This window comes from Pogona vitticeps, chromosome 13 (assembly GCF_051106095.1).
Source record: "Pogona vitticeps strain Pit_001003342236 chromosome 13, PviZW2.1, whole genome shotgun sequence".
NCBI classification, from domain to species: Eukaryota; Metazoa; Chordata; class Lepidosauria; order Squamata; family Agamidae; genus Pogona; species Pogona vitticeps.
The window spans coordinates 7,256,858-7,270,099 of record NC_135795.1 but is presented as its reverse complement, the minus strand read 5'-3'; the positions used below and the strand labels follow the sequence as shown (position 1 = coordinate 7,270,099).

Genomic DNA, 13,242 nt, shown 5'->3' with positions numbered 1-13,242 from the left:
TCGGATGTCAAAGGGATCTGATGTTGAGCCGTCAAAAACTACAGTGCCTTTCATTCCATCGTGGAAGGACCTGATGATGTTAAGGAGACGAGGTGGACATCCAATCTTGGGAAGTATTTTGAAAAGGCCATCCCTGCTAACCAAGTCAAATGCTTTTGTAAGGTCTATGAAGGCCACTAAGAGTGGCTGTTGTTGTTCCCTGCATTTCTCCTGCAACTGTCGGAGGGAGAATACCATGTCAGTGGTGGATCTATTTGCTCGAAATCCGCACTGTGATTCCGGATAGACTCTGTCTGCAAGCACCTGGAGCCTCTTCAGCACAACACGGGCAAGCAGCTTCCCTACAACGCTAAGAAGAGAGATACCACGGTAGTTATTGCAGTCACCCCTGTCACCTTTGTTCTTGTACAACGTGACAATGTTTGCATCCTTCATGTCCTGTGGTACTCCACCTTCCCTCCAGCAGAGACAAAAGATTTCATACAGTTCGGTGATGATGATCTCCTTACCGCATTTCAGCACTTCAACAGGGATGTTGTCCCTTCCAGGTGCCTTGCCAGAGGTGAGGGAATCCAAGGCCGCATTTATTTCTGCTAGGGTTGGTTCGCTGTCCAGCTCTTCCAAGACAGGCAGGCACTCAATGTTATTTAATGCTTCTTCGGTTACTACATTCTTTCTGGAATATAGCTCGGAGTAGTGCTGCACCCAGCGTTCCATCTGCTGTGCTCGGTCCTGGATGATCACACCTGTAGTAGACTTCAAGGGAGCAGATTTCTTCTGTAATGGACCTAAGGCCTGCTTGATACCATCATACATTCCTTTGATGTTACCTGTGTCCGCTGCTATCTGTATCTGAGAGGAAAGCTGAAGCCAGTAGTCATTGGAGCATCTCCTGGCAGCCTGTTGGACTTGGCTACGAGCGGCTCGAAGAGCTTGCAGGTTGTACTCGCTAGGACAGGCTTTGTATGCTGCTAGAGCTCTTCTCTTATCCTCAATGGCTGGCATTAACTCCTCCGAATGGGCTTCGAACCAGTCAGCCATCTTTCTGGTCTTCTTGCCGAAGGTGGACAAGGCAGTGTTGTAGACAGTGTTCTTGAAGTGTTCCCATCGTTCAGGTGCATTTACATTAGCTGGACCTGGAAGGGTTTCCTCGAGTGCTTGGGCAAATTCCTTCACTTTTCTTTGATCGCGAGTCTTGTTGATGCCAATACGTGGTCTTCCTTCCTTTTTCATGTGATACAATTTCTTTGTTCGCAGTTTTACTCTACTACACACCAGGGAGTGATCAGTATCGCAATCAGCACTCTGGTAGCTGCGTGTGATCGTAACACTAGGAAGGCTAGAACGTCTAGTGAGGATCAAATCGAGCTGATGCCAATGCTTGGATCTTGGATGTCTCCAGGAAACTCTGTGTTGCAGCTTCGTATTAAAGAATGTGTTGCTGACACAGAGACCATAGTAACAGCAAAACTCCAGTAAGTGTTGGCCATTTTCGTTCATCTTTCCAATGCCAAAACGGCCTAGACAAGTGGGCCAAGAATTGTGATCAGCACCAACTCTAGCATTAAAGTCTCCAAGAATGAACAGTGACTCTCTTTCAGGGACTTTTTTGATAGTAGCTGCCAGATCGTCGTAGAATTTGTCTTTCACTTCTGGAGTGGATGACAGTGTTGGTGCATATGCACTAATGAGGGTTACTGGTCCTGCTGATGAGTGGAGCTGCAGAGACAGGATTCTTTCACTCCCCACAGTGGGTGGAACAATGCATCTCAGGAGAGTGTTTCTGACTGCAAAGCCAACACCATATTCCCTGGTCTCATTCGATGGTTTTCCCTGCCAGAAGAATGAGAAGTTTTTTTCTTTGACAGATCCCGAGTCTGGCAGTCTTGTCTCTTGCAGGGCAACAATGTCCATCTGCAGTCTACTCAGTTCCATGTCAATGACAGCTGTCTTGCGCACATCGTCTATTTCTTGCAGGTCGTTAGGAAAGCCGTAGTCAGGAAAGCCAGGGGTCATTGTCCGTACATTCCAGGTGCCCAGCTTTAGGGCAGAAGTTTTCTTATGATTGTTGCATGGTGCACGGTTGTCGATCTGCTTGTCGGGTTTCACCCTAAACCCCACGCACCCCGTGAGGTTAACAGACCGTGGCGAGGTAGCACCTTACTGGCTGGGGGCTGCCCAGCTTAAGGCGGGCGGTATCTACCTAGTGAGGTGCAATGACCTCTCCCACCGTCAGAAGTAGCCCCTGGCGTCCTGCTCTACGCCAATTGAGCAGAGACTTATAACCGGTAACTGCTACTTCCCGTGTTGTTTCGACGCTGTATGCGAAGCTGGAGTGTCCTCTCCAGAGCACGAAGCCTGGGTAAAATAGTATGGAGGATAGGCTGTTACCCAAGCAGCAAATCCCCCCTCTCCACATCGCTGAAATGGTCCAGTGGAAAGGCAAGAGCCAATACAACTGGTTCCAGCAACGTCGCAGGAGTTGGCAGAATGAAAGAAAATGCCTCCGGGACTCCGGCTCCGGATTTTGCCTCGAGGTTATCTCCTGAAGCCCTTTCCATAAGTGGATATAGCCACAAGGCAGTGGAGGTTTAAATTCGGAGTGGTCCTTCTCCTAGATGGGCTGCCTTCCAGGGCTGACGAGCCCCACCTACCCACCTACTTTTCCTGGCGCATGCTTTTGTGCATGCGCCAGGAAAAGAGGGCTTTTAACTGTCTTAGGAAAAGTAAGAAGTGCCACTTTCCCCCACAAGAACTTTGCCCTGCCCCAACAATTAAAAAAATGACATGACTGCCCTTTTGCTGCCCTTTTGTGATACCCCAAATCTGCTACCCCCTCTAATAGTAGAACTGACCCTGCAGTAGACCATTATTAACTTCTCTACTCCTTTAGCTTTTTCCCACTGCAACGTCCTCCCCTGCTTCTTCACTGTAGTGTGGAAATGACTCTGGGTTCTGAAAGACTATGCCAGAGGACCAAAAGCTCTTTCAAGTCCCACTGGATTGTTACGGGTTCAAGGATGGCCTTCGATACTTTATGTCTGTCATCAAAGGATGTGTCTGGCTAAACACAAAGAAGATTGTCATCAGGATGGCCACCAGTTAAACCAGCTAACAAGCTAGCCATTAACTACGAACAGAATACTAAAAATCTAACTCACTGGAAGGCCAAACCTTATGGATGAAAGCAAACATCTTCAAGGCAGCTTTTGTGTGGATGGATCTCTTTGCTGCGGGTGCCATCATCAGTCACGATACTCAAGATCCTTGACACATATCCGTGCACATGGCTGCTACACCTTATTGGGCGTACCATGTCATTACACAGCTCACCCACACTATCCACCTGTTCATAGAACAGAAAAGCACACGCATAATTTTAACAATACATGTTAAAATGTTTAAAGAACCAAATGGGCACTCACTCCTACTCTGTACGTTCTAGTAAAGAAGAAAAGAAAAACGTGCAGAAAAACCCTACTTTTGGAGAACAAGTGACTCAAGCAGAAAGGTTTTAGAAATTTAACAGGGCTGTTATCTTCTCTGGGTAATTTTCCTTATTCCTTTATAATCAAATTCCCACTCCAAGCATTTTATTACTTGCAACAGGATATTAAAACCATCACTTGTTTCTCTAAATATAAAACCATTTGTAAACTCATCATTTACTGGATTGTTCATCAAAGACATGATAAAGTACAAACCAATGGGATGTAATTATTACCAATGCTAAATTAAACAGGGGTTAATGAACGTGTCAGCTTCTTGGCATTCCATGAAGAAAAATGTGAAATGATCTTCTCAAACAATTCGCCTGGTAACTTAACACAATATTGTTTCTAATCCCACTAAATAAAAGATCAAAGGAAGCATTCCATGACCTATTCCACGAATATGGAAAAAGAACCTATATGAGACCTGATATAATTAAAAACAGTATTTTAGAATGATCCTCCTTCTGGAAAAGAAAAGTAATTGTCTGATTAACACAATTTTCCTTCAAAGATTTTCATGGGATACCTTTACTTAAAGCATTTTATTGCATTTAAAGTAAACTACAAAATCTCAGTCTCATGTCTTTCAGTGACAATAAGCTGTAGATATAAAAAGTGCTACTATGATGTACAAACTGACGTTTGAAAGCATCCAGCCTCATTGGCCTAAAGCTTTTGAAAAAAAACATCTTAAACCATTTTGATTCAGCAAGCAAGACTAATATATTAAGGTAACCTTGCACATTTGAGGAACCACTGGATATACACTCTCATTGCATGTTCAGTCTTATGAATACTTAACTACAAGTAAGTTTTATTTAGTTCAACAGGTCTTCCAATTATACAGACATAAGATTGCACCACTAATGTGTAGCCTGTATAATTAAAAATTGTAAACCGCCCGGAGAGTGCTTGTAGCGCTATGGGGCGGTATATAAGTCCAATAAATAAATAAATAAATAATGTTAATTTCAGCCCCACTGAACTGGCTAGATGTGCTCTTTATGACAATGGTGGGGAATCTCTTTTAGCACAATTTAACTTCAGAGATATTCTTGGGGGAATATTCTAGAATTCAGACATATTTCTAGGGCCACATTCCAATAGCAAGCAGCAAAATCAAAGGGGTGTGCATCTGAACAAATATATTAGAGTTCTTAATGCCAGCAACTAAGCTATTTTCAAATTTTTTAGGATGGGAAACAATGCCCAATAAATTGGGGAAACCACTAAATCAGTGGTCCCCAACCTTTTTTGACACCAGGGACAGGTTTAGTTGAAGACAATTCTCCCGAGGACCCTCCCCCCCCCCCCCGGTACTTTTCATGCAGTAGGTTGTTGGAGGACAGCTTTGAATCGAGCTCATAAAGGAAATGGCAAGCAGGAAGTAGGAGGTGAGCAGCAATTGAAGCTCCGCCTCCTGTCAGATCAGCAGCGGCATTAGAACCTAACAGGAGCATCCTGACAGGAGGCGGAGCTTCGCTCGGCTCACCTATGCTCGCCACTCATCTGTCCCAACAACCCAGTCCTTCCAAGGCCACGGACCAGTACTGGTCTGTGGCCTGGGGACCCCTGCACTAAATTATGGTGTCATGAGAAAAGGCCAATGCATCCTTGGAAAGCTGGTGGATCTACAGTACTTGGAAACAAAGACCTTGAATCAAATGGTATTTATATAATTAGGAAGCCACACAGCAGGAAAAAGCGGCAACAATCTGCAGATGACAGAACATGCAGAAATGCAAACAATACAAAAAGAATTCATACTGTTACAGTAGCTATTAAGTTTATAAATTCTCACTGTCACTTTTTAATCTGTACTTGAAAACATCTTCAGTGAAACACTTGCTGATTCAAAGAACAATATTATTGTCCAGTGGCAAAGTTACCAACAATATCCAATGCATAGAAAACACATTACTGTATCACTAGTTCACAATTTAAATTGTCTGAAAAGATTACTCTGCAAAATCTAAGTAGACTAAAAATGAATGTTAAGAACTAGATTCATGGTAATCAGGGATGGGGATTTGAGTCCCAGGACTCACTGTCAAGTCAGACTTTAGTCATACCAGTGACTTGACTTAGTTTTTTTCTTTGATGACTTAGCCTCAAGCTTGCTTTTAATAGGAATTTGGACCCAAAGACTTGCCAGCATCCTTGATGGCAACAAAATAAAAGCAAGCAGCTCAATAAAAGCAGTTACAGACCCAAAATAAAGGCACAGAATCTATTGGCAAATATAAGTACTGTACTGTACTTGGAAATCTAGTTGAACTAATGGTCGGATCATAGCCACTTAACAAATGACAGAAAAGACATAATTCAGAATAGTGTCCTTTAAAATGCAACAAAATCTTAAATTTGGTTTTGAAAATGTACATTGTACAGTGCTACATAGCTATAGTTCCACTGTATGGCATGGGAAACTGCACTTTAATAGGCAGCTACCAAAAGCACAGTATATGATATATAGATTAATCACAGGATGTCGAGAATTTTCTGGACTGAGATGGCAACTAATACAAAAGTACTAATGCAGATGAACAGATGAAAATATCATAAAACACAAAAATATAGAATGCTAGAATACTTTGGTCATGTAACATAAATTATGGGAAGCTGAGATTCTTGAAGCTGCTAAAATAAATGGCAAGTAAGCCCAGGAAGAAGAACATATCGGCTGAAGAACCTGGAAGACTAAGACTAAGAATGATTTTCAGAGCTGCCATATCCAAGGTGAGAATGACCATTATTCTGTCCAGTGTCCAGTAGGAAAGGAAAATGCCTGCCAATTTTTCCCTGAATTCATTTAATGAATTCATTGTACTTAACACTTGGAATAAAATGTATTGTAGTTTTCCCCTCATTAATGTACAAATCAAACTGCAATGGTTAAAAAAAATTGTCTACTTGGCTAACAGACTTACACCAAAGGTCAAATACAAATGCAAAGACCAGAATTCAGTTTGCTGCTTTTGCTACTGCCTAAAATGCTACTTGTTCTCTTCAGTAATGAGAATTCCTCAGCTCCTTTTGCACCTTTCCATATTTTTGGAAATATAGACTCTACACACACAGCGCTCTTAGCAAAGGGAATGTACGGTAGACATGGCAGAGGACTGAAAGGATGCGAGGATTCAAAATACAATGGAAGGATGTGAAGCGGCACAAGATGATAGCTGAGTTTTTGTAGCATTTCTATTCATTTCCGCATGGCTTCTGCAGGAGTTGCAAAGGTAAAGTATGCCCACTGCAACTAAAAAAAGAATATGCACCGTATTTCAATGACAGAACACAAACTGGCACACTGAATGTTCAGTCTCTGGCGTCTTCAGTTAAAAGGATCACGCAGCAGGTGATGGGAAAGGTCTCTGCCCAAGACCACAGCAACCAGCCAGTCCCAGTCAGAACAGGCAAAATTGGGGTAGACAGACAAAACCATCTAACCGGACAGAAAGCAACTTTCTATGTTCCTAGCGGTTACTAGGAATTAGATTCTGTTTATAATGAATCCCACAAGAATTTCATTTTCAATTACATGCTAATAAAATAAAATTAGACGAGGTTCCAATGATCAAATCACATATCTAAAGTAAAATGCTATAATAGAGGAAGAGGAATTCAAATGAAATTCACAAGCTGTATCAGATTTAGACATAAGATATCCAAGACATAAGATATCTAAGCTATAATTTAGTGTCTTGGGTTTATTACAGTCTCAGCCTCTCTCTCTCTCTCTGTTCATGTCCTGTTTTCAAACAAAAATATTATGTAATTTGAAATAATGCTACAGGAACCCTAAAACTTGACACAGCATAGGGTTTGACCATGTCCTAATTCAGCCCTGTATGGAAGTAACTCTTTATACAAAAAGTCAATGCAGATGTGCTTCAGGAGGCTTATCTAGCTCCTACTGAGGTGGCTGGGTGTGCCTTTTGTTCTGGATTCCAATAAGCAACCATATGAGAGGCTACTAGCTATTATGAGTATTGGATGGGCAGATGTTTGTGTTGTGTAATGAAAAGGGCAAGCAGTGAAATAAACTGTGCTGTTACAATGTTATTTCTGTGACTGAACAATCATGTCACACTTCCATCTTAATCACCTGATATGTATTTTTTTTAGTGACCTATGATATTTCATTAAGAAATGATTAGATTCCCCCCAATATTTGACGTTGTCGACCTGGTACACATTTAGAGTAAACTACATTAGAAATAATCTTGTGAAGACATGACACCAAGATCAGTACTCAATACTTTGGGAATCTCATCAGACTTCTAATATCACTTTCAAAAAATAAAATATAACAAACATAAAAATAAATTATGGCATTATATAGACTGAGGATTGTAAACTTCTTTTATGTAAGACATCTTCCAAAATGGTGGAAGATTTTCTTAAAAGAGCGCTTCTTGTGATATGTGCTTCTCTACAATTTTATTATTAGCAATGAGTATGTCCTCAGCAACTTCATTACTATAACCTAACAAACCAGGAGAATATTTAAATGGATGAAGTGGTTTCCAATGTCCACTGCATTAGAGAGCAACTATCTATATTAATATACTAAGGAAACGAAAGACCAGGTAGGTGGGTGTCACAACAATAATAATCTTAGAACTGGAAGAAACCCTATGGATTATCCAGTCCAGCCCCTATCAAGGAAGTACACTGGAGAACTGAATTCCCAACTTCTGGTTCCGCAACCAGAAACCTAAACCACTCAGCTATCCAGCAGTTCAACAAGCTGATTAGACCTCTTGCAAATTTCAAATTCACTGGCCAAAATTAAAATGATTTGACTGAGGCTTTAAATTGGTCACATTTACCCAATTAAAAGCTGCCTTTCATAATAAACTGCACATTAAGAAACAGCTCCCCCCCCCCCGACATTTCTAGTATGCACAAGGGAAGCCTGTAAACAAGAGGTGAGTAAAGCGGGCTCCAGGTGCTGCTGAACTGCAACTCCCATCAGCCCAGCAGTCGGCACAGCTAATGGTGAGGAATGCTGGGAACTGCCGTCTAACAATATCCCGAGGGGGGAAGTGCTTTGCCCACCCCCGTAAAAGCAAGCAAATCGAATCTGGAACACAGAAGTGGTAAAGAAAGCAAAACCAAATGTGTGCGTGCGTGTCTGTGTGTACACCTGATGGAGAGAGAGAGTTTGTGTGTGTGTGTGTGTGTGTGTGTGTGTGTGTCTGTCTGTCTGTCTGTCTGTCTGTCTGTCTGTGTCTGTGTGTGTACGTACACCTGATGGAGTGGCGGTTGTCAACCAAAGCTTAGGCTGCATAAAACTCACCAGTCTTTAAGGTACCACAACACCTCTGTTGTTTTTGCTGCAAGAAACAAGCACGCTAAGGCCGCAGAAAAGAAATGTATACACACTTTATGCTCATATGTGTATGTGACGGCACCATCCTCTTCCTCACCTATATATACGTGCATAGTATGATTAATACTGTACCTTTCCCCTTTGCAGGCAAAGTATTGCTGCTGGCGGTGGTGGTGGTGGTGCTGCCGCCTCCTCCTCCTCCTGCTACTGTCACTGCACAGGATGCCTGAGAATCCTTCCTGAACCTTTTGCTCTGAGGTCTGACGCTGGACCTGAGGAAATGATGCTGGTCATGGCTGTGGGGCGGCTGGGCGGAGGGGGCGGCTGCCGGGGCTGGGGGCAGAGGCAGGGGGGCGGTGGAGGAGGAGGAGGGCTGGGGCTCCCCATGAGCGGTGGTGGTGGCCCCGCTTTGAAGGGCGGCCTCTTCCTTCTGGCTGCCGCCCCCGCCGCCGCCCGAGGGGGTCTCCCCTCCGCCGCCTTCCCCGGCCCCTTCTTCCAGGGACTCCTCTTCCTCCTCGCCGCCCCCGGCTCGCTTGCCCGGTTTCCTCAGCCCTTCCTCGGCGTTGCTGCTGCTGCTGCTGCTGTCGCCCAGCTTCACTGTCATCCTGTGAGGAGGAGAGGAAGAGGAGGAAGAAGAAGAGGAGGGTTAGGGACAGCACGCGGGGGGGGGGTTGAGAGAAGAAGGCGCAGGCCAAGTGGGGGCCCAAAGTGTCCCCCTCAGGCGACCCCCCTCCCCAAAAAGAGGCACCCAGAAAGCAGAGCCTCCCCCCCCTCTCTCCGCACCACCCTCGCCTTCCTTCCGAAGGGGAGAACTTTCGCTGCCTGAAATTCCTCTCAACATGGCCGCCGTTGTTTGTGACTAAATCCCCCCTTCTCGTCGGGCTGGTCCCGACCCAACAACCTGTGCCGAAGTGAGGGGCGAGGGGGGGAAAAAAGAGGCCCAGAAGCCCCCCCCTCTCCTCTCTCTTTCCGGGCCGTCGTCCCCCCCTCACGGGAGCGGTTGAGGGCGCCTACGGGCGAGGAAAGCGGCCCAGGCAAAAGTCGGGCGCGCCGGGGAAGCGCTCGCGAGGCGCGGAGGGGGGGGGGAAAGGGAAAAAATAAAGCCAGGCAGCCACCCTCGGCGGCGAGGAGGGGAGAGCCCCCCCCGAAAAGTGACGCTCCCCCTTCCCTTCCTACCCATGGCGTGGGTCTCCGGGGCCAGGGGGGCGCTTCTTTCTCCTCACCATGGAGCCGAGGCGGTCCGACCTACGGGAGGGGGGGGATTCATCGCCCTAGATGCAGGCAGGCAGGCAAGCAGGCGAGCGAGAGGCTTCTCCTCCTCCTCGCTCTCCGTGCGAGAGTGTGTGTGTGTGTGTTTCTCTCAAGGACTGGGGCTGGCCAAGGCCACAAAGATGCCGAAGTCTCCCCCCCACACACACCCACCCACTCCCAAATTACGAAGCACCTTTCCGATCCACCCGAAAACCGCGTCTTTCTTTCTCTCTCCGCCAGAAAAGGAGCGGAGCTTTTCCAGCGCCACGATAAGAGAAAGACAGGACAAAAAAAACACACCTTTTTTTTGCTCTTTTGTCACCCATCACCAACCTTTCCGCCCCCACAAAACACACCATACACACCTCTGGATCCCCAACATGTATTTTTTTTTAACATTTGAAAAATCAAAGAGTTGTCGGTGCGTTTGTGTTTTGTTTTTTTTTTTAAAACGCAAGAGAGGGGGATTTTGGGCTTCCTTGTTTGTTTCTATGGAGCTCTGTAGAACCCCCAACTTTGGCATCCCGAATAATGAAAGCACAAATTCCAAGCAGCCCCCTGCCATCACATATCATCTCTCTCAAGGTTTTGGATTCGGATTTAATAAACCCTTTTGTTCAGATGGTATTATGGTGCTTATTACAACGCTCTTACCAAGTTCTCAGTTCTGCACACTTTCCACGCTGTACCCCTAAACTGTTTTCCATAAATTTCAAACAATGCAGCATTGCATACAATCTAGTAATGACTATTATGTCTATTAGAAGTTTGTTGTTCTTTATATATGATAAGCTATTTGGGACAAACACTTTATAAGAAAATTGCCCTTTGGTACCAGATCAATGCTGTAATCCTGCACACACTTACTTGGAAATTACCTACCCTGAACTCAGTGGGATTTATGGACAAGTAAACATACACTGCAAGATTCTACATACTAAGAAATTACCTTTTCATAACAGAAACTAAAATTCATCTGCCACCAACAAAAAGATAAACAACCAGTAAAAACCAACCCCAAGTGTCTTGCTAAATGCTCAACACACATCAATATGAACATCTCTTTAAGAAACAAGTGGATAGACAAGCATTTCTATTCCTATCACTTTCATTAAGTAAAACAATCTGAGTAGAAATCACTCCTCTCTACTTTACTCCAATTACATGGAAATAAACACAATTAGTTCAGTAGCATTTATGTACCAGAAAGCATCAGAAGGAACAGAAACTTTCAAGTTGGTACACTCGACACAGTTGTTCAATTGTTTGGGGCAACATTGTGTTGTGACAGTATGTGAAGGGATTAAAAAAAAATCGAAGCAAATTAAACACAATGGGGTAGAATAAACACCCATTCATACAACAAATTGCCAGTTTTATAGACAGAGCACATAGCTAGATAATCTGTCCCTCCTGACATTCCAGAGTTTCAACATCCCCTCTCTTATTCTGTGGTGCTGTTTCCAAAATACCAAACGATTGTCTGGATTCACTTCGGCTGGAGGTTTAAAGTTAAAGATCCAAAACCTGGCACAGGGAAGTAACTAAGAAAAGACGGAATCTACTGAATTTGCCTAATAAGAACAACATAAACTACCCCATGCTCTCCCTCCCTCCTCTTCAAATACAGTACAGTACTTGCTGATTTTCTCCAGTTTGGAAAAACAAAACCTTGCATTCAAACTACCTGCCACGTTTATAAACTCGACAGTTTGACCGCCATTAGCAGAGCTACACTACTCATGGCATTGATTCCGTCCCTCTCCCGAGCCCTGCAGCTTCCCAAAGCTCCAGAGCCACGATCTCTTCTTCATCCCCGCGTCCTGGACTCTCTTTCTCCACTCTCTTTCGGGTAGGGGCACATCCCCAACGTCCTCCTTTCTCCTTTTTACGCCTGATTCCTCTTCCGGCTCTTGGGCTCCCAGTCCTGTCCACTATTAAGTTCACTCTGTCCTACGCATATTATGGACTGTCCTCCAGCGCTGCGCAGAGCAGGAACCTGGACAACCTGGACAGGCACATACATACCCTTTGGGCCCACGTCCTCCTACCTGATGCATGGAGGCACCTTCGCAGCGCCGGGACCAAATTCCTGCAGGTTCGCTCCAATGTTTGCAGCCCCTCAATCCACAATTCCAAAAAAATAAGGTCTTGCCAGCCCCCGGGATTGGGACCCCCCCCCCTTGCACACGACAGACGGATAAGGGCTGCTTCCGCTTCCTAGTTGCCTCTCTGTCTTCAGCGAAGGGGGCGGGAAGGAAGAGGTCTGGACAACACCCAGCCGGGCGAATGGAGCACACCGGAAAGCCACGCCTCCCCGGACCCCAAACAAACTGCTTCATTGGCCAGGGGAAGCGCGAGGAGAGGTGGAGCCGTCCTATGTGAGGCCGCTAACACCTTTGCAGGCCAATCCGAGCGCCGCGCGCGGGGGACGGCTCTGGACCAATGGCGGTGGGGCGAGGGGGCGGGCTCCGCAAAGGAGCAAGAGGGTGAAGGAGGCGCGTAAATGCTGGGACTGGATCTTCACTGGCTGGAGAGGCGGGGCGAAGATTGCTCTCCGAGTGGACGAGGGAGGGGAGGAGCCCGTGGCGCCTTCCGATATTCCCATTGGCTGTTTTGCTTTCCGATTGACAGATGGCGATAGTGCAGAGTAGGTGTGCGCCCCTCCTGGAGCATCGGCTGGTTCAACAGGATGTGCTCTTCCAGCTCGATCGCCTTGGGGATGAGAAGGAGGGAGAAGGAGGGAGTGAGGAAAACCCTTCTGAATACTTCGGGCACAGAACACCCTGGGAAGATCGGCATGACTCGAGATCAAGAGCAAATATTTATTTATTTATTTTATTTTATTTATATGCCGCCCACACTACCCAAAGGTCTCTGGGCGGCTTACAACATTTAAAATACAATAAAAATTCACAACAATTAAAATGCAATTAAAATATATATAAAGATTGATACAAAATATATACAAAAATATGTATTGATTACTAACAACAGTAATACTTTCTCTGCTAAGAAACTAGGTGGTGATTTATCTCAAATAAGGATGTATGGAATTGCGCTAGAGACAGCTTGTCATGGTTTCATAAAGTTTGGTACTGGCAACTCTTCATTCGATGCATGCAGTTATCCTAAGGGGAGAAATTTGGTCCTTGAACA

General features: G+C 45.1%; 1 protein-coding gene across 4 annotated transcripts in view; it reads right to left on the bottom strand.

Annotated features, from left to right (window-relative positions):
- The window catches only part of CRAMP1 (cramped chromatin regulator 1), a 52,806-nt gene extending 40,485 nt beyond the window's left edge, over positions 1-12,321 (bottom strand). For 2 of the 4 annotated variants that reach the window (XM_020813112.3, XM_020813117.3), the window contains exons 1-2: positions 10,009-10,118; positions 8,965-9,437 (exon numbers count right to left, since the gene is read on the bottom strand). In XM_020813112.3, the coding sequence (XP_020668771.3) occupies positions 8,965-9,437; positions 10,009-10,058 (523 nt within the window). In that variant the 5' untranslated portion in view covers positions 10,059-10,118. Of the gene's footprint in view, positions 1-8,964; positions 9,438-10,008; positions 10,160-12,134 lie in introns of those variants that run through there. The other 2 variants (XM_020813115.3, XM_020813113.3) reach the window with 2 other exon arrangements.
- Positions 12,322-13,242: the final 921 nt, after the last annotated feature.